Below are 27,425 nucleotides of genomic sequence, written 5' to 3' on the forward strand. Positions count from 1 at the left end.
AAAGTTGGCAGGTATGCTAATCCTTTTTATAAATTTCTATAAAAAAAAAATCTGGATCCGCCCTTCAAATATACTTTTTGCATTTTATTATGATCTCAACAATCAATTCATTCTTTGGGGTTTGAGTAAATTTTAACGACTACATTTTTTCTTTGCCCTTGATTTTACTTTCATCTCTTCGCGATATTCCGGCAAATTTTTAAAGTGAAGGAGTCTCTTCACCGACTTTCAACTATATTTAGAAATATTGGCTCATTTCCGGTCGACCAATATTCCATTTGAAATAAAACAACATTTTATTCGGTTATATTTGTTGCAGCATGTAAAAAAATTGTTTATAGAACTGAAGAAGTAATAAGCATGAAGACCATATTAGTCATTTTAAGTTTCCTTGCGCAGATACTGGCTAGGAAAATCAAGCCGATAATTGCAGGTGAGTCGCGGTCACTGACACTGCAGCCGTGCAGGTAAGAAAATACGAACGAACAATTTTAATTGTCCGGAGGACTCAAATACCAACTCTTTCATCTTGTTTTTCAAAGACGCTTTATAAAACCCATCAATCAACCTAACTGAAGAGAATGTACATGTAGACTCAAAACTCTACCAGCACTTCAATGACCTTATTTACCAGAATTTTCTCTGAAAAAGGGGACAAAAAATTCACCTCAATTTAAGCTCATAACTACTAGGACACTGTAACTGTTATTTATTTGGAGTTGGGTACAACATGTATCATGTGAATGATATAAGTTAATTAGATGAGGGAACTTTATTTTGATTTGGTGCAAGTTAACAGAAAACATAATCTCTAAGGAGTTTTAACAGAATAAACGTACAATGTACATAAAATATTACATAAAACACATACATGCAAAACATACAGAATGTTGGACAGAATGTTTCTGGACAAAAAGTCACAATCATAATTTTACAATTTTATGAGTTTCATTGTCTATTTCTATTTTTAAATAATATGAGGAAGGTGAAACCTTAAGGAAGAACAGTACTACATGTATTTATTTCCCAATAGGCAACAATAGTAAAATTTTGAAAAATTCACCCCTATAACACAATGACAAGCACTTTTTGTCATGATGTTTGATTTTTAGGGCACACTGATTGGTATAAAAAATTGTTATACATCTGATGTAAACCATTAAAACCTTTTTATATGAGCTAGGGTATGCCATATAGGGCTATGGGTGTGATTTAGAAAATGTGATGTAGGTCCATGGGTGTGCTCTACAGAATGTGATATAGGTCTTGGATGTGATATAAGGTATGCAATATAGGTCTAGGGGTGTGCAATATGAGTCTAGGGGTGAAATATACAGACGGCAATAATGGTCTAGGGGTGTGATATAGAATGCAATATAGGTCTAGACAGTATGAGATTTGTCCAGGGGTGTGATATACATGTACACAGTGATTAAGCTAGGGCTTGTCATTTCGCCATTTACGAAAGGATTTCATAAATGACGAAAATATTTTAGATAGTTTTCGTCACTTAAAATTTGAAAAGTATATAAAAACATTCCATTCAAAAAGGATTTCAGATAAATTTTTGTCACCTTAAATATAAATTTTGTTAAATACTGTCAATCGAAAGTTACATAATTTCACCTGGCCTTGCACTCTGACAGTTTATGATCCCAGGCTTGGTAATTACCTGGTCAACCAGGTGTGAAACACATTCTATTGTTGTTAACCTGGCATCCCTGATATGTGCATCCTTAATAATCATTTAAAAAAACAACAACTTGTCAATCTTTTGATCATTAGGAGCACAAAAGATATTCCCAGGGTTCTTACTCGTCTTCAGCCGGTCATTTTTGACTGCCGAAAAAAGCTTCGAGTTGACTCGAGACATTTCTGATTTTAAGTAAGTTTAAAATATAACTTATATATATAATTATTTTAAGGATTTGTCGTGTTAAACAATTTCGATCTTTAATGGGTGCTGACTGATATTTACTCCTATATAAAAACCAATCCTTCATGAACCTCACCTATATATAGCTATCTATTTTTTTAAATTTAAATGCACACACTATAAAAACAATGTCTGTGAAGTGTGACTGGTCATCTAATGGCTTTCAGTTAATTTTAACGCAATACCGGACAGTTATTTAGGTAGTATTTATCAACAATAAATATTTATTTTTTGATTCTCTTTTCTTCTTGAAACAAAATAACAATGATTACAAACTTCTTCAATTCGACTCATGATTCGGAGTCAAAGATTACTAAAAAATTACCACCCAGCAGTAAGATATCACGGAGCAACTGCTTACAGAGTTAAAAATTCTACATTTGACTATGCCAATGTGGCCAAGCTCCTTTCTATCTGTGTGGTTTCTGCTTTATCATCTTGTGACCTAGAGAGGGGATTTACTAGGTACAATCTGATCAAGACCTATCTTAGGAACAGGCTCAAGGTTTCATCAGAAAATCTCTTCTAAAGTTCTGTCTCCATCCTTCTAATTTGAGAAGTTTTAGGTTGAAGAGGGCTTTTAAGGTGTGGTGTTAGGCAAAGGACAGGAGGATTTTCTCATACCATAATAGTAGCTTTTGTCAAATAGTAAATATTTTTAGACTGAATACATCAAAGCTTTGTCATGAAAAAAAAATGTTCTTATAGTAACTATTTTATTTTATTATGTAACAGACATGTTTTCTTACAGAAAATAACAGTTATTTTGTTGTAACATTTACAATGTATTATATTTATTGTTATGTCTGTATCTGTAAACTTAAAATAAATATATTAAGCATATCTATGTCTTTAGTTTTTGATACTATTGACTATTTACAAAATTCTGCTGCCCATAATATGTCGTTCGTGCTTTATGCAAAAGTGACTAAAGCCCTCAAAATCCTAGCTAAAACCCTGGATACACAGTATGAGATATGTCTAGGGGTGTGATACGGTATGCAATATACATGTAGGTCTAGGGGTCTGATATACAGTGTGAGATATGTCTAGGGGTGTAATACGGTATGCAATTTACATGTAGGTCTAGGGGTGTGATATACAGTATGAGATACGTCTAGGGGTGTGATATACAGTATGTGATACAGGTCTAGGGGTGTGATACAGGGTATGTGATATAGGGTATGCTATAAAGGTCTAGGGTCGGTGTGGAAGTTTGGATTTTAGGAACATGTACAAGTGTCCATCATATATGTGTAAATTATGTCACTGGATAACCCCCCTCTTTTTGTTAGTTCAAGATAACCTACTGAATGTGATGATTATGCCATTTTATCTTTACCATTGAAACAGAGACATTCTTTATGTCTCTGCTTTGAGATCATAATAATTTAACAATTCTGTTTATTTTCTATTTTAAATACTTCATTGTTTGCTACATTTATGTACATGTGTGTTTACTATTTTATTTTATTTATGTACATGTAATAATTAAGAACTACAAACAATGGTGACGAAGTTTCATGGTTTCGAGAGGCCTAAAGTTCTAATGGGCACATTTTTGCTACCGAAAAGGGCATTTGGCTTATTGGAAAAGGGGCATGTTTGGGGTCTGCAATTTGCACATAAATTTTAAAAAATCATAATATTTATATAAAATGATTTTCAAAAAATATAATACAATTTTTTTAAAGTATAATAATGTTAGTGGCAGGAATTAATTAATCATTTTGGGTGTCGGCACAATTTGTCCAATCACAGTGTCCAGAAGTATTTACTTGAGTAGGGCACACGAAAGGCCAAACTAAAATAATGAGAAATGGTACCATTCTACCTTCAACACTCCCAAAGTAACATATGAATTAAAACACCTAAGCCTTTTCATAATTTTTGTCAGCCTTGTTATTAATAACTTCCAAATTGGTATAATTTGTTATGATATATAGTTGACGGGTTCATTGTCAGAAATATGTATGGTCCAAAATGTCTTTGAGTCAAATGGTCCAGTATTAATAAGCTTGTTAAGTCATAAACATTCAGATGCCATGTTTTGACCATCCTTATCTTGGAAAAAGCTAAGACCCGAATTTTTATTTTATCTTCGAAGCTACATGTAGCTAATGCTTCCTAGATGAGTGTGGTTCTCAATTGCATTTACCAAGTATACAAGATTGAAGCTGCCATGATGCTACATTTGTATTTGTGAGCTCTCAATTTTGCCTGATATTGATGTTTTTTTCTGGCCATAAGTTTACTGAACCAAGTTGATAATACAATCATTAACTAGCACTCTAGATTTACAATAAATATCAAAATTTGTAAGAAAAAAAATTTTAAATTGTAATTATTATGAAAACCCATTGTCAAAATGGCCTGATTATTGAATGTTTTCATAGAAATTATTAAATTTGACATCTATGTTTATTTTTCTATTCATTAAAGTAAAGCAAAATACTTGTATCAGAATGTGATTTATTTTTTAATTCTAATACATGTATTATGTGCCACATGGTAAAAAAGTGATAAACACATGACCAATGTCATAGACATTTGGCAGTCTTTTTTTAGACGTCATACATAAATTTTACCAAATTTTACAGGTGCCACAGCAGAATTTTACACCAAAGCAGTCACCAGTGCAACACATAGGCAGTGTGTATTCAAAAATATAAAGAAACTAGTCCTGTTAGAATCAAAATAAATCATGGAAACTCCATTATATCATTGTTTTACCATGGGCTAGCCATTTATGTTGTTATTTAACCCTTTACTGTTGCTTGGGATAAAACAATGTAATTTTAATGTCTAGATGTTTTGTTAATTGATGTATAGTGACTTGCATACGTGTGTGTAGCCCAAGAACAAATGTACATGTAGTAAGTAAACATGAAAAATGGTGGTCCTAGGTTTTGGGGATGACTCACTTCATCTCAATTTTTTTACTCATTTTTTTTTAAATAAAATATTTACAGCACTGCAATCACTTTACAAAAGATAAATCAAATGAATAAGCACAAGTTTTACCATTGAATACTTTTATTTGAAACAAAACGAGGATTTGTTATGCATTTGTAGGTTCAAACCCAACATTTCTACAATGACCAATGCCGAAAGTGAAACTACCATGATTCTGAAATTGCCTACACACATAGGGTTTTCTTGGTACTCTAACATTCATCAAGGGTTTTCTTGGTACTCTAACATTCATCATGTATTACATGACGTACCAGTTTACCTCAGAGATATACAATCAGATTATAATTAGATCTTAATTACTCCCCATTTTTTCTGTGTCTTCATGCGAGCAATTTAGATCTAATTTTAATTAGATATTAGAGATATTATAACACATGTATGTTTATTGTATATATTTTTGCTTTCAGAAAGTATTCCCACTGGAATGATTCGACTCCATGCTCCAGCTAATTTCACTATTGGTTATATTGGTTCACAAAATATATATGTATACTGGTACGAACCAATGAATTATCATTTACACCTTCCACTGGATATTGCAAGATTGGCAAATAATATTGGCAAAACCAATATCAATGTGACAGCAGTGAATGATTCTGTACCTAACACTGATGAAGTTGGATATAATGTTGTGACCACTTTACCTGAACATGATACCAGTACAAAGCCTGGGAAGACAATTAAACCCATGGATTGGATTGGTCACTCTTTGGTCCCGTACCACTTAGGTCAATTAAATAGTTACTTTCTAATTTGGAGGAAAAATGGAACAGGTATCGGTATTAGTTTAGTAATTATCATTTTTTCCTTTTGGCACCAATGTTTGTACAACATGTACATGAACTTCCTGAAAGCAGTGCCAATATTACTGACATGTAAGTCTGAATTTCTTAGGCCCTGTAAAATTAATAACAAAACAGTTTCAGACTAAACATGATCTATTGTAATAATGATACATAGCTAAAAAATTACATTTTGGGGTTACAGCCCAATCTGTCCAATTCAATTTAAAAATCATAAAAACCATAGTTATACTGGTTGAACTGTTTACCATTATTTTTTTTCTCAGCTTCTCACTATGTGCCAAAATTCTTAAAAGAGTTATCATTCTTTATTTCTAGTGATATCTAACTATTTTTTTAATATTAGGATGAAACTTAACATGATTGTTCACTAGAGTATCTTGCACAAAATGACCGTTTGGATTTTTGATCTGTGAAAAAAACATGACAGTCTTTACTAAAAATAGTAAGTCAGACATTAGTGTTCACCATGAGATCTATCTGTGATGTAATTTTGGTGAAGATCTGTTGACCTATGTCGGAGTTATTGCCAATTTTGGATATTTTTTGCTGTTATTGATGTTATCACTTTCAAAAATCTTCTCAGAAACTACATTTACTCTACAGAATTCAATGAAAGTTGGTATTACTGTTTTGTTTTGGTTTTTTTTGGTATCCTGAACAAATTGACCGTTTTGATTTTTGTTCTGTTAAAAAACATGCAAGCAGTTTTTTGTATATTTCTCCAAAACTGTTATGTTTAACCAATTTCTGACATGGGGTAAAAGTGTTCATTTTGATGAGATCTATCTGTGGTCAAATTTTCGTGAAAATCTGTCGCCCATGTTGGAGTTTTTGCCTTTTTGCTGTATTTTTGCTGTTTTTTATGTTATTACTTTCAAAAATCTCCTCCTCAGAATTGATTGTTCGCAATTTAATGAAAGTTAGTATTACTGTTTCTTAGGGTACCCTGCAAAGAATGACTGATTGGATTTTTGATTGATGAGAAAACATGGCTGCTGTTACTAAAAGTAGAACAGAGGGTCGAAATACAGTTTTTTACAAATAATTCAAAAACTGTTGAATTTATCAAAATTCTGATGGGGAGTAATCTTGTTCACCATCACAAAATGGACCTTTGCCAAATTTGTTTTTTGAATTTCAAAACAAAGTATGATACCTTTACTTACTTAGTTAATAGGGTATGGTTTATCAGGTGAGCAATTCAGGCTCTTCAAGAACCTCTTGTTTAACTATTATACTTTTTCACTATTTCTAAAAATTCTGAATGTGGAAAAAAATGTTGTTGATCTTTAGAATATAGGAAAAAGAGGTTTCTCTTCTTGGTAATTAAATAATTAGGCTAAGATATGAGTCATCAAATCAGGGATATACATGTATATTGTATTGTGAACATTGACATAGACTATTGGTGATTTCTGATAAATGAGTGACTTTTGTGCATACAACAAGTTGACAGAAAAAGGCAAGGCACATATGAACCCACCTAAAAGGGCAGGGCACCTGAATAAATGACAAGGTCCTCCAAAAAGAATCTGGAGGAAACACTACAGTGTTCATACATGTAAAAAAATGTACTACCACTTATTTCTCCTTCACACTCTTAAAATCATTGTTTTGGATCATAGTACAAGTCAAGCTCCATTTTGGTGTGTAATACAAATGTATATTTTTCACTAAGTAGCAATGATCCTTTTTCATTTAGAAAAATCAGGATGTGGAGTTATTTACTATTAATACCAAAGCAACTTCCTTTATTTTTATAGCAATCATAAATGAACATACATCTACTTTTAATACCAGTTACTACTTTGTACTTGAAAGTAGTAAAGTTCATTTGTATATTTGGATGACTTGGTCATAGTATTCTTATTACCAGTTAAGTATGAACTTGAATCATATTGGACACTTTACATGTTTATGAGATGTGACAACTAAATCTTATCGAAGTTAGTTTAGAAATGGCCTAAGGGATGAATTTATTACATGTCCTGCTACTTTAACATATAAACATGTATACTACTGTCACATGTATACTACTGTCAACAGTGATATCAGTGGAATCATAGTGCCCATCCAACACTGTAGGTTAATCCCTCTGCTTACATGACAAAATATATTTAATGATTTTTCAAGTTTAATAGCATTTTAGTTATATACAGAAAAAATATATGAAAAGAGTTTGAATGAAGCAATTTTATCTCAGTTTTTATACAACCATTGTATAGTGGTACATTTCATCACTGTCAGCATCATCAGTGTCACCCTTGGACACTTCCATATCCGCTCAATAACTTGAGTATACTGGTAATAGTTTTCAGGGACTTATAATTTTTATTCTCTTTTTTATAACTACATATATTTACATTGGTGAATCCAGGGAAAGGGTAGGTGGTATTAATCTGCCTTTTATGAAGTTGAAAATTTTTCAAAGTGTTGTATATTTTGTCAAAACTTGAAAAATACTCAGGAAAGAAATGTATAGTTGAATGAAATTGTCTATTTAATTTTATTATTAACAAAGTTTGGTCTTCACAGATATGATCATAATATCAAAGATTTATCCCATGCAGTCTTATATAAATGAAACTACTAGTACTCTGTGACTTGTTTGGGGTTATATTGCAATTACCTTGTCCATCAGTCTGTCTGTCTGTTACACTTTTCATAACAAGTTTCTCAGCTTCTATCGGAGGGAAAACTTAGATATTTTGTGTATTGCTTTTGCATGATGACTTGTATCATGTTTCCCCTTTTCCGGTTCCTCACTCATCTACTTCTTGTTTACTGATTGACTGTCATTTTTCAGGCTGTACATGATGGAAATTTTCTTAACAGGTTTCTCTTCTTCTTTTTGAAGGAATGCTTAGACATTTGATATATTGCTTTTGCATGATGGCTTTCACCATGTCTCCTCTTTTCAGATACTTTGCTTATCTATTTCCTGTTTACCAATTACCTCAGTGTCTGTCTTTCCAGGTCGAGTGGGGGTATTCAAAGAACGACATACAAGTGTAGCATGCAACCTCTATAATTTTTAGCTCCGGAAATCAGGTCAGATGAAGGAAATATTTAAGAGGAAATTTTAAAGTTTTTTTTAACAGTTTCACTCTATATCAGAATCTTATTCTGTATCAAACATTTACTTGCAATCCAAACTGTTGATCTGTATCAAGCTTGTGCAGTGTATGTTGTGGCAATATTTACCCCAACTATTCAGAGTTGACCAATGCTGTGGTATCAAACTGTGCCCTACAAAGCATTTTATTAATATGTAGGAGACAGAGTGGAGTCGCAGTGAAGGAAAATAGTGACTCCACTGTGAAGAATGGAGAAATCAAAATCTAGGTTGATGGTAGTATACATGTAGTTAATTAAGGGTTAAATTGTAAGGAGAAAGCATGTGATACATGTATATGTACTTTGACCTTTGTATGCCTGTTTATGAACAGTGAATCTAAACCATGTCATAACAAGTTTACATTTAAAATCTTCCTGCTGTCCTGTGATGATACTTATGTGAAGCTCCACCTAAGATTCATGCAATTTAGGGGTACTCTATGGGCCAATTGATCACAAATTTTAAATTTGTATAACAATGTATATGACCGTGAAAAGCTTGCAGTGGTATAATGGTATCATGCTTTCCTATTCCATAGACACTTCTTGAGTATAAGAGTATAGATCTTTATGAAATTATACTACGAGGTGCCAATACCACAAACGGAAGCTTCAGATTGATTTTGGAATTATATGCCAAGAAGGGACCAGAAACCAGCTGGTTCATGATGTCCAAACAATAACTTGAGTAAATTTATCTGATAGGAATCAAGCTTGAATGGTGTGTTCATACTTGCCCCAACTGTTCAAGATTCAGCCTCTTGGGTTTTTTCAAGTTGGGCGGTGTGACGCAATATATTTACAATGCATCAGTGATCTGGGCTTCGTTTCACCAAGTTTACGTAAGACTTACTTGTGGGTAGGTCCCATTGGTTTGTTAAGGATTTATATGTATGTAAGTCTTCCGAATGCTTTGTTAAACGATGCAAAGAGTATTGGAATTCATACAAGATTTCATGCAATCTTTCTTTAAATTTTAGAGGGGAAATGAAGACTGCACTGATGTAGTTTTAATTTTTTCCTTTGCAATGTACATGCTGTTTTAACTTTTATCTAAAATATCTTAAGCTAGAAAGTTTCATAAGAAAAATTTTTTTTCATAATTCCAGATGTGATTTTCTTTGACCTAAAAATAGAAAATCTGCTTTTTACTGTTCCAATTATGTTTTTTTACCATATGTTTATTTGGATTTCGCCTATTTCTGCTTTTTGTGGGCTGTGTAACATCATGTCTGATAAATACAAACCTAAAGCTAAAGTTACATCAAAAATTTAAAAAATGTCACCTTTTTATTAGCTTCACATGAATTATCTATTCAAATTATGCATGATTCTTAAATGGACTGCTACATGTACTTAATAACTTGTTGATATCATCTCTTTAGGGTGTATAATAGAAATTATATTTTAAATTCTTATTAAGATAGTGTAAATGTAATGTATGTAACATGTTGCTAAAAACAAATAAGCAACTATTTTTTTTCTGTTATTATATAAGGCAACAGCTTGGATTTTTAGAAAAATGCATAATTGACCTACAAAGTACATACATGTATACATGTACATGCTGTGATGAAAAAGTAAAGTACTGATTAAGTAACTGTAAGGATGGGATCTTCTGTACAATGCTGTTTATTTATATATACTAGTACCGGTGTTGTAATCTGTGGTCATTTGCAAAATTTGTCAGTCTTAACCGGCATTTTTGACTGTTTCTGGACCCTTGCTGCGTACTTATACATGTATTTGCAAATAAACTGGTCAATTCCTCAATACCGGTCAATTTACTTTATACTGCAATTGTTCTATTTGAGCAACCAAAATGCATTGATGGTGTGTTTATTGATTGTATACAGTCTGTGACTTTCCTACTCTTGCATGAACTACCTGTTTATCATAGAGTCACTATGTCAGAAAGAAATGAAATTAAAACATCATATAAAAAAACTTGTTTTAAAAAATGATTAGGATTGGAGTATGAAAACATTATGACAGTACTGTATATTGACTAGAAATCAAAACAATAAAGGAATTTGACATGAATCAGAAAAAAACACTCATAGCTAATACACTGATTCTAAGCCTTATCTGTAGATAGTCTATATTTCAAGTCAATACACTGTTACTGCCTATAGGTAGCTCCGAACTCTTCCATAATTCTGCTTTTATACTTTTGGTATCATGTTTGTATGGAAATAGAGTGTTTAAGAGTAATCAAGGGAACCAAGGTTATAGCGGTAATCAAAAGAATGTAATCCAGGGACAAAGACCAGACATGGAAAACAGACATACACAACAAAGAACATAAAGTAATTAAAATCATACATACAAAGTAAAAAAAGTAAATGAGCAACTCGGACTCCACTAAAAACTGGGAGCATGGACCAGGTGCACCGGTAGGGTAAGCGTCCTCTGCTTTTCTAGAAACACCCGCCGAGTTGCTCATAAATAGTCAAGTCCGGGGTAGACAAACGAGGAAAGGAAAACTATGACCCGTTGAATAAATCAGTTTTCATGGTGCTGATGGATACACCATAACGATCCACAAGTTCATGATGACGACCATAAAACTTCTGTAGTGATGACTTCAATCTTGTAGCAACATAACCCTGTTCCAGAAGCCTATTTGTTAGAGTTCTAGCGTGATACAAAAAGTCTGCGTAGTTTCGGCAAGCTCTGGCATAACGTATGAGCAGAACTCTTCCTTAATATGATCATATTAAAATTATTTCACCAAGTAAGATATACAAATATGCATAGTAGTTATTGTCTAATTCTGGCAAAAGAGGCTCAAAATCCAATTTTATAAATCCCAAGATTGTAACAGTAGGAGATCATTAATTGTAATTTTTTCAACTTTGACAACTTTATTTAACTACTATGGTTAAGTAGGGATATCATTTTTAGCATTTTTAGCCATTGTCATCACTTTGCATCCTCCTCCTGACATTGTTGTTCTTTTTTCAGGATTGCAGCCATATTTTAACCAGATTGCTCTTAAGCATTTGGTTATTTTCACTTAGTTTTACCTCTTAATCTTGCACACTGGAACTAGGCCACTTTTGTTCCAAGATACACTTGTAATTGTACTTCAGGGATGAAGTGGCAGGTACTGTGGTGCCCTACCTAAATTTCTTGTCAATTTTTTTTAAAAATACAGGCTATTTCACTATGTAACTTATTAAAACAAGTTCAAACATATATCTTTCCCACCATACTAATTGAAAGCTGGAGGCAAGGATCTGTACTTGTAATCTTGTATTTGTATTTAACTAGCAGTCTTGATAAAAATCAGACAGAAGATGATTCATGCATGTTAAAAGCCCACCAAATTCACTTTTATTTCTGATTCATAAATAATTACACACAACATAATCAGTCTTTTTTTGTCAATTGGTTGTTGCATTTGGCACTTTACAAGTATATCATTCTTGATTTTCTGCAAAATACAGATCTGTATATGGAAAGAACTATAGTTACATAAAAATATAGAGGGTTTAAGGAGATGACCTAGGGTAAGGGAATTTACTCTAGAAATCAGTGATATGTTTGTATCATATTCAATTTCACCAAAGCCAATAAAGCTTTCATTGGAAACAGAATGAAATCAGTCTAAGTTACTTTGATGTTTACATCAATGTTGATTGATGTAAATGGTTGAATACTAACATTCCAATGATTTGTAAGAGTTGTGCCCCTCCCAAGGTCTACATCCTTAAGCCTAAAGTTTTGGCATGGTAGGCCACAGATAATATTTTGGTGGCCAATATGTATAGTTCTTCAATACCACAGTAGACATTTTAGTAGTCCACATCAAATGTTAATGACCATTGGCAAGTGGTCACTTGCTAATTACAAACCCTGCATAAGTACAAAAGCATAGTTTTGTACGTTTATTTGCATGATGAAACTCCCCTACCATTGCCTGAACTTTATTTGGTTTAGTATTTTACAATAGATTGATTCATATCTTTTAAATTACAGAGTCCTTTACAAATCAGACATTAAGAAGGAACCAAACAGAATATCACTTATCAAACCTGGAACCCAACACAACATATCAGATCAGAGTATCTGCATTTTATGAGTCTTTAACCTACATGAAGACTGAAGATGTATTTGTTACAACACATGCATTAGTAAAGCCAGATGACAGTTCTAAAGGTAAAGGGAATGTTATACCTACGTATCCAGGATAATTTAGTTAACTGCCTTGGTGATCTCAGGGCCGCATGCATGTCTCAATTGCAGAGGTCATGGATTCAGTTCCAACTGGAAGTTCATAAGTCAAAGACTTACAAAATAATAGTCACTGCTTCTCTGCCAAGCAAATGTTATTTAGACAATAGAGTTACAAATGGTTGGCTTAGAAACATAATAATTGGTCTTGAGTGGGGTGACACATAATTGTGCATTGTAACTTACTGTAAACATATTTATTTTCATGGTGGACAGAAAGCAGCAAAAAACAGTACTAGCGAAATGGATTTTTACACCATATAGCACAATTAATTTTTTTGAAATCGCAAAAATGGATATCCACAAATATGTTCATTTGACAGAGTCTGTGAAAATTAGCAACTGCCAAACTAACACAATGAAGATCTGGCTATGGCAAGCCAAAGTGGACAAAAATGAGCTTTTTCTAATATTACAAAATATTGATTTTTGTCCACTTTAGCTTGCCATATCTGGCTCATTGTGTTGGACCAGTACAAAGTGCAGGGTCTGTTGTCATCCTAAAATATATTAATATGTGCATATGGTGCTAAACCACAATCAATCATTTAATCATTCGCAAAGTTCATTGAATTCTTTCCTCACTGATTTAGATAGCTGGATTGTATGTCCTGCGTTTATAAGGTCATTTAGTAAATAGTTATTTTCAAGGTTCATTGAATATTTTCCACATGAACTAGATACTGATGTAGATGGATACATTGTGATCTGCATAAATGAGATCATTTAGTCATTTCAAAGTTAGTTGAATGTTAACCTCTTGATCATCACACAGATGAAATTCTGTTGATCGGCCCTTATGAGGTCATTTAGTCATTCTCAGGGTCCATTCATGTTTTCATCATAACTGTCACTGATGTAGGTAGATTAATTGTAACCCTGGCCTTTATGATATTATTTAGTCATTCTCTGTGTCTGTTCTTAATTTTCAGTCAAGACTAATGTAGGGAGGTGGTTTTTTGAGAATCTTGGACACTTAGACTTACTGCTCTCTGTATGATCAGTGCTTAAACATGTGTAGATCTGTCCCATTGTCATCTAGTAATATGTCAGAAAATCTTTTCTTGCAATGATTTGAAATTTGGCATGCAGATTCAGCATGTTTGCTTGTACTGTGTACCTGTATGTGAATTTTTTCTCTGTTCACCCTTTTAGGAATATCAGGGTCACTTGTGGATAGATAATGATACTTTTTTGAAATAATACAAGATTTAGGGAAGTCATTAGAAAAAAAATTGAATGTTATATAAATATTTTAAGTCAAGTTAAGTACAAGTCAAATTATCCTTGTCAAAATGATATCATTAAAGAGAAGGGTCCAGTTTTAGAAAGAATCTTAAATTGAGGTTTCTTCAAATCCTTCATCAACTTAAATTGCCAATGAAATCACTTGAAATTGAAGGCTTGAGGGAAAACGCAATGATTTGAGGTAAGTATCTATTTGAGATTTTTAAGATAAAACCCAGGACTGATTTTTTTTTTGTTTTGTGTTGATACTCTACCACCTGCAAGGAGTGATAAGGTATTAAATTATCTAAGAAATAATTAAAAATTCATTTTTTTGCTAACCTGGCCAAAGGCAAAGTGAGCTATTGCCATCAATTGGCATCCATCGTAGTCTTTGTCCATCGGTTAACTATTGTACAAAACTCTTCTCTGAAACTACTTGAGTGATTAGAACCAAACTTGGTGTAAATGTTCCTTGGGGTATCCTGCATAGAACGGATATGGGGATTTTTGATTTGTCAAAACTTTCTTACTGAAAATAGAACACAGGGGTCAAATAGTAGTTTTTCACAATCTCCAAAACCGTTAGGTTAAGTAAAATTCTGACTTGATTAAAAGTGTTCAGCATGATGAGATCTATCTCTGGTCAAATTTTGGTTTTAATCCATTACGCCATGTTGGAGTTATTGTCCTTTTTCAACAATGTTTGCTATTTTTAATGTTATTTCTTTGAAAAATCTCCTCCTTTGACACTACTAGACCAATTGAAACCAAACATGGTGCAAATGTTCCTTGGTGTATCCTGCATAGAACTGATTTAGGGATTTTTGATTCGTCGAAAAACATGGCCGCCGTTACTAAAATTAGAACATAGGGGTCAGACAGCATATTTTTGCATATATCTCCAAAATCGTTTAGCCAAATTCTTTCAATAGCTACTCCTTGTATGAGTTATTGCCCTTGAAAGGGGAAAAATGACTTTTTTTTAACAGTTTTCAGTCAATATCTTGAAAACTATGATAGATTAAAAGGAACTTTCAATTGTTGAAATGATCCTTATGATAAGCCCTACCAAAGACTTCTTGAGTCAAAATTGTTGGGCAACTTCTTGTTAAGTTTATTGCTTTTGAAAGGCAAAATTCAACCAGGTGGGGGATTCAGGCTCCTGGGAGCCTTTTGTTTTAATTGTTTTACCTCGGGCTGGCCATTTATGTTGCATTATTAAATATAGAAATGGTGGCCAGCCTGTGGTAAAACAATGATAAAATGGAGTTTCTGTGATTAATTTCCATTGTAGAAGTACAGTTATGGTGCTTTTTCCGTATTTTTGTGACATGCAAATTAGACTTTGCTTCATTCAGTGAACACATACCATGTGACAGATTTAATGCATTTTAAAGTTGCAGTGTTCACACATGGTCCTACATTTTACAACATGCTTACTGAGTAATTATGTAAGCCAAGTGTATGTGAAAATACAATTTTGTGTGTTTTTTTTATTGACTGTAAGTCCATATTTTTTTTCAAAAAAGTCTCTAAAGTCTATTATGCTTTACTCAATATGATATACACATCCTAATGATATACCCTTGTTTGCTTACACAATTGAAGAATGTTGGGAGGTAATTTACACAAGCAGAAACCTGGCCCATTTTAGTCCATGCTACTCATGCAGCATGGTTGTGGTCTCAGTCTTTTAAAGACATCATATTAAAATATGTGATACCCTTCGAAAAGTTGCAAGACCATCCATCCATTTGTCCATCCCCAACAAACTGTGTCCAGATGATAATTTCAGAACGGATCATTATACATTTTTGAAACTTTGCACACTTATGAAGTACCATAAAATGCAGGTTAAGTTCAATTTTCAGCAAAATAAAAAATGACAATTTCAAGTTGGGCCATTTTGAACATTTTGCCATCCCCCTTTTTTCACCATTACATGTTAAGGTATCACTTAATGTTCCATAAATTCACTATATTTGTATTTATTTTTAGGTAGTTGTTATTGTGATGCCTATGGTACAGTGGAAAAGAAATGTCTGGTTATTACTGGCACTCATGTACCTCATTGTACATGTAAAAAAGGTCACACTGGATTGTTTTGTGAAAAGTGTGCTGTGTCATACTTCAGAACTGATATTAAAGGCCTGTGCTACCAATGTCCATGTAACAAGACGTTTTCTGATGGATCTTGTGAATTTAGTAAGTTCTAGGCTTTGCCAAATGAGATACGGAGCCTTGTGTACTCAAATCATGACTTTGATGATGCAGCTGGGTTGTTATGGGTAATGTCTCTGCCAAAGAAAATATGTGAGACTTCCTAGAACGCCAGTTCTGTGCCTGCGGTAAAAGTTAAGCTAATCACATAGGTCATTTTTGACTGAACTATTTTGAGCCATTCATGTTTCAGAACCCTAAAAATATATCATGTTGCTGATGCTCTGTCCTTATGAGAACTATCAGAGTAAACAGGTTAAGGAGGTAGATCTAGGGTAAGGGACACAACTTTTACAAATCATTGGAACGTTTGTAATTCACCATTTTACACCAACCTCATGTAAGCATCAAAGTAGATTGGATTGATTTCATTCTGTTTCAAATGAAAGCTTGAAAGGCTTTAGTGAAATTGAATATGATGCAAACATATCACTGATTTCAAGAGTTGTGTCCCTTACCCTAGGTCTACCTCCTTTAAAAAATAACCAATCTACTGGAAATGACTGATTTTGAAAGAAATAAGAAAGGAAAAAAAATAAAAATAAAAATTAATTATATGTTTAAGTAGGACAAAATTTATATACACAGATCAGGCCAATTAGCCTGAGCCAGACATAAAAATATATTTGTTTGACCAAGTGCTTAATAAAATTGAATTTTTCGGTTCTGATAAGTTAATATTTTTTTTCTCCAAGGCATTCAAGTCTAAACCTTCAGAAGATTAATATAATGAAGATGTTTATTATAGTAATGCTACCATTTCTTATATTTTTTGTTGTTCAAGGGAAATCATACCTAATATTTCTGGTTGATAAATGTTCTTTGTTTTTTCTGGAAGATGAACTTGAAAGAACATATTTAATAATGTTAATGTACAAAAAACTTATGTCACCTCATTTTTTTCTTGTAGTATTTAAAAAACTAAAATTCCCTTTACATTTCTATAGAACATTTTCCTGCTATTTTTGAAATAGGCTTTATACAATTAATGTTTTTAATTTTACCATACATTTTTTATGTAAAAAATTCTTTTAAAATAATTTTTCCATACTGTTTTAACATCATTTGAAGCATTATTAAATCATTGAAAATATATATATTTGTATGATTTTGTAAGATGACAGAAAAGAATGTGCAGTGTAATAGGTATAATCTACCTTAAATAATATCGATATAGCCTTTGAAGTGACAAAAAAAAAACTAATAAAAAATCTGAACATCTGAAAAAAAATGTGTGATAAAAGAGATCAACAGTTTTTTTACCATAAAATCTTTTCAGACAGGGGGTTTTAGACAGGTAATTTGAATTATGACAAGTGAATTTTGATTTGTGGCCCTTTGAACTGTTTCTTCATACCTGTTCTGACAAATAGCATTTACCGATAATCATCTGATTTTCTGTTTGTAACAATTTGATATAGTCCATACTGTTAGTGTTACGTACTTAAATTATTTTTGTCTGTGAATTTGATGTAAAAAAGCTTAGAAAGTAGTACATCAAATATTACCTAGAAAGCATAAAATGATGAATAATAATGATCTCTAATCTTAACCAATAGAAAGAAGTGTATGCAAGTTATACAAAAAATTACTCAACAAAAAACAAGATTAAAAAGTTCTATCTTTAAAAAAGATAACCAACCCATATGCTCGCTGAGCTAAAGTTAATACCAAAATCTGAATAAGATTTTATTTGGTGAAATGTGTGATTATTGTACTTTGTTTCAAATTTCAATTATTCAATACATAAAAGTGATTAAAAATATTCCGGACACCAATGCCCCCCAACAGAACCTTAAATTTCACGGTTGCTATCACATTTGCCCAGTGAAATTCGAGCTTGTAAGCTACATTGGTTAGGTTGCCATGGTTAAGCATCATGGATGTCACATGATGGCAAAGCAAGCACAATACCAACTGCATCTGAAAAAAAAGGATAGTCATCATTGGTAGGGAAAAGATACGTTTGGCTTAATCATGGAATTATCTAAGGATTGTGTTTAATTTTTTTATAATGTTATGTGAAATAACCAACTTTTGGGCAGTTTATGCTGCATGAACTGTGAAGCAGTTTATGAACAAGGGTAAACTGTCCCAAAGTTGGTTATGGTCAAATATTAAAAACAATTCTTATAATTTGATTTCTAATTGATTCAAAGCTCAGATTTGTTCCTTTATCAAAGTCTAATTTATAGTATGGCATTATTTGAATTGCATACCAATCCATGAAAATGACCTCACACTACCAAGTTATCTATGGTTATAAACCTATCTTGCCCATAAAAGAAATAACAAATCAAATTAAATTATATAAAGAAAACTAGTACATGTACTGCTTTTTATAGTTGAGGTTGTATAATGGTATGGCACTTTTTTAATTGTTGTTTGTAGACATTTTGTTTCTAGACAATAACATGAGTATGTGTATAAGGCCAAAACAAATAACAGTCTTGTTTTCTGCTACCAGGTCCAATTACTTTCAGTGTAATTGATTAAATTACAATTACTTTGTCAAATGTATGATTAATTTAAATTAATGATTGCAGCATTTCTGAAAGTAATTGATTAAATTAATGATTGCAGTGGCAAGTAATCATGATTACATCTGATTACAATGAATTTGCAAATAACTATGAATTTATTGAAAGGTTTGGAACATTTTGTTTATGTTATTTGTATAAAAAATTTATCATATTTCAGTTGAAGATAAGCTGCTTTGTAGCTCATGCAACAAGGGTTATATTGGAAAACATTGTCAAATATGTGATCATGGGTACTGGAGATCATTTCCCAATGAAGAATGCAAGAAATGTTACTGTCGGGGACGGTCAAATAGTTGTGACTCTAGGACAGGTATGTCTTACATGGATTTATAAAATACTGTGTAGCTTATACAGTAAGTTGCATCATTAATTGCTGTACTTAAGGCTGTTTTCAATGTATTTGACAACTAGAAGACTTTATGAACTTGGAACTGAATTCTTTCATATTTTGATTGCAGAAATATCTGGTAAGCTGAATATCTTGAGAATTTGGCATCTTTTCCTTAGAAAAAATAGCCTGTATTTTTAGGTGAATCATTGGTAGCAAAAATAGTGACTTTACAGTGTAAACCTGTTTCATTGAAAGGAAAGGGGGTTAAAACAAACATTTTTGTTCCATACCATGAAGAGTAATATTGGGATTGAATTAGGGTTATGACCTTTAAAGATGTGGAATTACCGGTAGGCCAAAATAAAAAATATAGACCAAATAAAAAAGAAGCTGCTGAGTCCATTCAAATTCTTTTTTTTTTGCCTTGTTTTTGGTTTTTTTTCCTTTCTTTTTATACAACCTATTTTCCAGTTTTTCTCCAATATCCACTGTGTTAAATCATGCTAAAATTTTGTCTGTTTTGCTTCAGTGCTTGAAATTAACATGTGAAAAATCATTCCATGCAAGCATCTGAAAGATACAGTTTGTCATCTTGACATCCTCTGGATTTATCATGTAATATTTCAAAAGCTGAATCAATGAATAATTCCTCCATTTAATCAACTCACATGCAATATTTACAAATTGCATTATGGGTTATCTCAGTCATTCTCCCCACTATACTTATTCACATATGATCTGTGTAAAATTATGCAAGATACCAATCCTGTCTACTATAAAATCCTTGTCCAGATGAAATTAACGTGAGAAAGACAGATGAAGTTGATGTGACTATTTGGGAAAGAGTAATCCAAGGTTGCTCTGACTTCCAACAGCTTTTTTTTTCAGACAAGCTGGCAGCTTGGCTTTTTAAGCTTGTCTAGAAAAATGCTGTTGGAAATCAAAGCAATCCAACAGCGAACAGAGTTAGGGTCCCAACATTAAAGTCATGGCATGATGTGTGTCTGTGTTTACAGGTATTCATGTTTCCGTAACACTTTTTTCTGTCACAGTTTCCTCAGCAATTTCTCATTCTTCTTGTACGTATGCCATATGATTGGATTCATTTTGGAAAAATTCCACATCAACTTCTTTTTTACCAAGGACTTAGTTTATATTCCTTATATCGTAATTGAAAGTGGGGGTAATCAATAATCTTTCTGTAGGTATGTCATAAGGTGGGATCAATTTTTGGAATAATTTGACAACAGCTTCCTGTTTTCTAAGGATTTTGTTTATTTTTGAAATTTTGTCACACTTTTCTCAGCAACTACTCATCACAACAGCTTGAAACTTTTAACAAATTCTTCCCGCAGGTATGCCATATGGTGGGATCCATTTTCAGAAATATTCTACAAAAAACCTTAAATATATTTTATTAGTGGACTTTTGTACCCAAGGATGTTTTTAGTATATATTATCATAGTTGAGTTTGGTCAAACTGGAATATTTTTAATGATGGCCTTGTAGGGGCTTAAACAAACATTTTCTAGTTTTTGCAAAATTTGTTGGGTGAAAGTGTTCCTTAATAAAAAAAAGTTTGAATTACAAGGCTTTTGAGTTTGGTGAAGACCAATATAAATAGACAAAAAATCAATTAGTACAAACGAAGTGCATTGGTGGGAGAATCAGACAGGGTACATTGGTGACTGAATCAGATGAGGTTTGAATTCATTGGTGGGGGAATCAGACAAGATGCATTGGTGGGTGAATCAGACAAGGTGCATGGGTGGGTGAATCAGATGAGGTTAAATTCATTGGTAGGTGAATCAGACAAGGTACATTGGTGGGTGAATCAGACAAGGTACATTGGTGGTTGAATCAGACAAGATGCATGGGTGGGTGAATCAGACAAGATGCATTGGTGGGTGAATCAGACAAGGTTATAAATTTTTGATATTTTGTTTTATTTAGGTAAATGTCTAATTGCAGATTTTGAATACTTTCATTCTTGTCAGAGTTCTGTGCTTTGTCAAACTTTGAATCACAACCCAAATAAAGAGCTGTGTCCAGCCTAAATTCAGTTTCCATACTGAGCTGCCATTTTATAATGCACATTTGTATCTCTTATGACACTTCCACTTGTGGCTGCAGAAGGCTTTTTTGTACCAATTGTGGTCAAACTTTACCTTGTATCTTTATCACATGCTTCGGAAATTTTCTTTAAATTGAAAGTAATTGTCCCATTCTGTTTTTATTTTCAGGTCACTGTATAGGATGTTCAGACCACACTGTTGGATACAGCTGTGAGAGGTGTCAGGCTGATTATAATGGTGACCCAATCAATGACAAACCATGTTTACATAAAGGTTAGAAAAATCAGCATAGTTTTATGAATATTATATTTTGTGTTAATACCAATGTACCAAAATTGGTTTATTTTTTTGTAATGGAAGAGACTTTTTTTACTTTTTAGGTTGATCATGTCTAAAACTTTAGGTATGTAGATTTTCCTTTTTTAGCTCACCTGTCCAAAGGCCATTTGAGCTGTTGCCGTCTATCCGCCGTCTCCGTCTTCGTTAACAATTTTTCAAAACTCGAAAACATGGCCACAATTACTAAAAATAGAACTTAGGTGTCAGACAGCAGTTTTGCACATATATCTCCAAAACAGTTAAGTTTAGCCAAATTTTGACAGGGGATAAAAGTGTTCAGCATGATGAGATCTATCTGCGGTCAAATTTTCATTTTAATCTATTAAGCCATGTTGGAGTTATTGGCCTTTTTCAACGTTTTTGCTATTTTTAATGTTATTTCTTTCAAAAATCTTCTCCTCTGACACCACTCGACCAATTGGAACCAAACTTACTTTGAATGTTCCTTGGGGTATTGTTCATAGAACTGATGTGGGGATTTTTTATCTGTCGAAAAACATGGCTGTCCTTACTAAAAATAGAACATAGGGGTCAGACCTTAGTTTTTCATGTTTATCTACAAAACCAATAGGTTTAGCCGAATTCTGACGGGGTGAAAGTGTTCAGCATGATGAGATCTATCTGTGATCAAAATTTGGTGAAAATCTGATGACCCATGTTGGAGTTATTGCTCTTTTTGGACATTTTTTTTCTGTGCTGTTTTTAATGTTATTATTTTAAAAAATCTTCTCCTCAGAAACTACTTTACAGAATTCAATGAAAGTTGGTATTTTTGTCTTAAGGGGCATCCTTAACAAAATGACCATTTGGATTTTTGATCTGTTCTAAAGCATGGCTGCTGTTACTAAAAATAGAACATTGGGGTCAGACAGCAGATTTTTGCATATGTCTCCAAAACGGTTAGGTTTAACCAAAATCTGACATAAGGGTAAAATTATTCAACATGAAGAGATCTATCTGTAGTCAAATTTTGGTGAAAATTTGTTGACCCATGTTGGAGTTATTGCCCTTTTTTGATGTTTTTTTTCTGTTTATGATGTTATTACTTTAAAAAAAAATCTCCTCAGAAACTGCTCTACAGAATTCAATGAAAGTTGACATTTTTAGCTCACCTGGCTGAAGGCCATGTGAGCTATTGCCATCGCTTGGCGTCAGTCGTCGTCCATCGTCTTCAACAATTTTTCAGAACTCTTCTCTGCTGAAAGCACTTGACCAATTGGAACCAAACTTAGTATGAATGTTTCTTGGGGTATCGTGCATAGAACTGAAGTGGGGATTTTCGATCTGTCGAAAAACATGGCCACCGTTACTAAAAATAAAACATAGGGGTCAGACAGCAGATTTTTACATATATATCTCCAAAATGGTTAGGTTTAACCAAAATCTGACTGGAATGAAATTATTCAGCATGAAGAGATCTATCTGTGGTCAAATTTTGGTGAAAATTTGTTGACCCATGTTGGAGTTATTGCCCTTTTTGGACTGAAATGATCCTTATTACAAGGTTTACATATGTGTCGAATATTTGTGAATCAAATAGAGTCAAAATTGTCTGACAACTCCTTGTTAGAGTTATTACCCTTTATAGGCAAAAATTCAACCAGGTGAGCGATTCAGGCTCCTTGGAGCCTCTTGTTTCAGATGACATTTTACCTGTCCTAGATTTAAGGTATCAGAGGTCTTATGTTAGTGAATTTTGAAAGGTTCTCTATAGATTGAATCTCTGAATCTGCATGAAATTGTGAACATCATGGAGCAAAATTCTATTGTTAAGTCAATAGATTTGATTAAAACTTGTAAATGAAATCAGAAATAAGAATCTCATATGTCTATGATGCTGTTCATATGTTTATTACCTTTAACTATGACTGTCATCTGAAGACCTTTGAAGCACATCATATTTGAATCAATACCTTTTTTTTCAGATCACGTTTCTCTTCACACTGGAAGTATAGTTGTTGGAGTCTGTATTGGTGTTTTAGTTTTTATTTGTGGAGTAGTAGCATTTGTTTTGTTTCGTCGGTGGAGAAAACATCCAGGTGGAAATAAGTTCTGGACGGTTGAACTGAGGGATGACCATGAAAGAGTAAACTTTAGTGCATTACCTGAAGATGAAATCCAAGCCAGACGAATGGACTATGACTTTTACCAGGACCAGGGAGGAAACCGTGCAAGAGACGGTTCACAGAAATATTCACATTTACATGAAATTTAGTTGTAGTTTAATACAGAATGTTGTTCTAATCTTTTATTCATATGATTTTTTACTTCAGATCTTAATAGTGCTGTTGGGGTAACTTAATTTGTAGGTATTTTTTTGTAGTTTTTAAGTTACAAATGTATCTTTCAATTATGACATGAAAACTGCACATATCCCTCCAATTACGTTACTTTCATGGTACATTAAAAGTGCTTATTCCAGTAATAAATATGTAAAAGATAGATTGTTCAATTGAATAACTTAATTACTTTTGGTTAAGAATAATAAAGGTTCCTGTATATATTATTTATTTCTTTGTAAGAAATAGTATGAGAAAAATTAATATGAAATGTATTGATAAAGACAACTAATTTTCACTGTGAACCAATAAAAACAAACATTACAAATTCTAAAATTCATGGTTTTCAGTGGGAATATATCAAATTCTTGCCGTATGACTTTGAATGTTCTCACAAAATAGCTGCATCTAGTGGTACTAGTTTTATGTTTAAATATTTTCAATAATAAAACACAGATATGAGTGTAATTAAATTGAGAGTTAGACCTATCAATAAAAAGATCATCTGAAATATAATAAGTAAGTTTGGTTTACCTCCATTGTAGAGCAGCATTCACATGAAATGACCAGCTATTATTTATCTATTATAAATAAAAAGTAAAAACAATGTACAAAATTATTATGTACAAATTTTCTTGATAGTTTATAGATAATTGAAAAAGGAAGGACAAGCATGCCATTGAACAATTTTTTCCTGTGATACTTTATTATCTTCTAACCAATTGAAAAAGACGAAAAAATAAACTTGTTTGTACATGTATTATGTGATACATGTATACGTTTCTGTCTAAGAATCAGGTGAATTTGTATAAGGTGTGGCACATGTTGAAAAAAAATCAGAGAATTTATTGCATTATCAAAGTATTTATACCTGAAAACCTTCAGAAATAACCATAGAAGTGTTTGTAAAATATGCCTTTTTCAGATATTGACAGGTCAAATTTAGTTAAAATGTGCTAAGGAAATTTCTAGCACTTTTCCTTATGTAAGCAGTCAAAAAATATCTATGTCACATATGCTTCAGGATAAATTTAAATAGATCGTAGGTTGTTTTCTGGATGTATTTAATATACTTTTGGCAAAAAAGACCAAAGTGAGAACAAATATGTGCCACCCATTGCCTGCTTCTTACACAGAATGGTACTTAAAGAAAACAAATACTTTTTATATATTTATTATTGGACATTCTGTTTACATATTGTTTGTATTGATTATAGATTTTTTTATATCTTATGAATTCTATGTTTTACCCAAGGTTATGATATTAATATATAACATTTTGTAAATTTTCTATATCTTTTTTAAAATATTTAAAGCAAAGGTATTTAAAACATATATTGATAATCAAGGTGAAATTATTCCAAGAATTGACACTTTTTTCAAATAAACTTGTGTTTTGTAGATCATGTATTCTGATATAACTGGTTGTCAATTATGGGAGACAATGCTGGTCTGTATCAATATTTAGGGGGAGACCACTCTGGTCTGTATCAATTTTTATTTCTTGGGTATTAATACAATTATTGTTTTTGTAGATTTTTTCAGGTGTAATTTGTACTTTTTTTTTATCTATCCACATTTCATGTGAAAAGACTTTTGTATCTGACAAACATTAATACTTTAAAAAGGTGTGCTGTACTGCACTGATAATAAAATGTGGTTTGTGATGGTTTTGACTTGGATTTATTTGGTGACAGAGTGATCTTCTAATGTTTTGAATGCTTGGAAGATTGTTAATGAATCATGCATCATACATTTTCTTTTGGCATATTTCACCATTCTTCTGACAATTTATAATACATGAATAATGATAATAAAAAAGAGAAATATTTTGGGCTGTTTGATCAAATATGGATCTTTTGTAAATATATGTGAATGAAAGTTTATTCCCTCTCTTTGTTAACATGCCTTTAGATTATAGAAAGAAATAAGCTGTTGTACAATTGACCTTACTTGTAAATAAACTATGTCTGCTTGTATCACCTATTTATTGACTTTTAGAACAATCAATCTATCTCAGGTGTTGTATACAATGGCAGTATATAGTCAAGTTAGGTATGGGTATACTTGTTATAGAAAAGTTGATGACATATCAGTTACCTTCCTGTGTCTCTGTACTGCTCTTATGTAAACTTTAAAGCAGTCATGCCATCAGTTATGAACACCATAAAGATTATTTGAATCCTTGCAATTTTGCAAAGACAGATTAAGGATTTATGCACTACGCTAATGTAAAACAGACTAAATTTTTTTCTTATAAATATTTTAAGTGAATATTTCTAGATTTGAATTTAAGATATAAATTGTAGCTCCATTTTCTTATCTATTTTATTGACAAGGTTGGTGTCCTATCTGAAACAATATCAGTTACATGTTACTTTTTCACCTGTAGAAAGTATTTCCTTGACCTTTTATCGACCTATCATTACTATCAGTGATTTATCTCAAGCTTCAATTTGTCCTCACATTGAGTTTATATGAAATGTGTTAACAACAACAATTTATTGACATGTAATTTATTTACCCTAAGGTTTTTACTTCAATTCTGTATCAGTATCTAATACAAAGTTAGATATTGTGTTAGTTGTATAACTTTCAGCCATTTTTTTTTCTTAAAAATTAGCTGTTATAGATTTTTCATTTTTGATTGAACCAAATTCAAAGATGAAGATTGTTAATTAAAATGTGACTTTATTTTAAATATTTTTTCAATGTAAAGATTGTCAGTCATAGTTCTGGTTTAGGGTTCTGCTGAACTTTTTGTCTTTGAAGACAAGGTCACACCATGAGACCACATTGCTTTTTGTATATAATTATATGAACATTGATTTAGGCTCTTTTATAGTTCTGACTGAAAAAATGGGGCTTCACTGTTCAAATTTTCTAAATTAATAAATTGTGAAATTTATCAGATATAAGTATTACTTTTCTAAAGCGGTAGAAATATGTATTTTCTGCAGAAGTTAAAAGTTCAAAGTATTTTGTTTGACCAATCATAGGACTGCGGGTGCTATGACAAAACATAAATGTACCCTATGAAATAGGATCAACATATTGATATCATTCAGGAGTGATTTAATTTTCTAATTTTTTTTAGCCTATGTTGGTTTTTTTTATTATTATTAATGTGAATAAAGTAAAAAATCTACATATAATAGGTACGACAGAGTTACCATCTAAAATACTGATTAGTGCAGAAAAATGTAACCTACTGCACATTATCACAATGTATGAATGTAATTTTACTGTTTTTTTTATAGAATGTGTTATAAGGAGATGAAGTATAACATTCCAGAAACTGTAGATTATATCTAGTGCATTTTCTTATAGATTG

The 27,425-nt window shown here is 32.2% G+C and overlaps 1 protein-coding gene across 1 annotated transcript; it reads left to right on the forward strand.

Moving 5' to 3' along the window:
* Positions 1-231: 231 nt before the first annotated feature.
* Positions 232-25,760, forward strand: LOC148611858 (uncharacterized). The gene is made up of 7 exons (XM_088592813.1): positions 232-433; positions 5,320-5,685; positions 12,820-12,999; positions 16,303-16,509; positions 19,225-19,377; positions 21,642-21,746; positions 23,738-25,760. Exons 1-7 carry the CDS (start codon positions 361-363, stop codon positions 24,025-24,027), a joined length of 1,374 nt encoding a protein of 457 aa, XP_088448939.1. The 5' UTR covers positions 232-360; the 3' UTR covers positions 24,028-25,760.
* The last annotated feature ends 1,665 nt before the right edge of the window (positions 25,761-27,425 follow it).

Source organism: Perna viridis, chromosome 7 (assembly GCF_037379345.1).
Source record: "Perna viridis isolate PV_CMFRI_1.1 ecotype Kerala chromosome 7, ASM3737934v1, whole genome shotgun sequence".
NCBI lineage: Eukaryota > Metazoa > Mollusca > Bivalvia > Mytilida > Mytilidae > Perna > Perna viridis.

Excerpts from the sequence above, each read along its gene's own strand:
- LOC148611858 (XM_088592813.1), top strand. The coding sequence starts at position 361 with ATGAAGACCATATTAGTCATTTTAAGTTTCCTTGCGCAGATACTGGCT. Across the intron at positions 13,000-16,302 it reads GCCAGATGACAGTTCTAAAG|GTAGTTGTTATTGTGATGCC; the intron begins GTAAAGGGAATG and ends ATTTATTTTTAG. Across the intron at positions 16,510-19,224 it reads TGATGGATCTTGTGAATTTA|TTGAAGATAAGCTGCTTTGT; the intron begins GTAAGTTCTAGG and ends ATCATATTTCAG.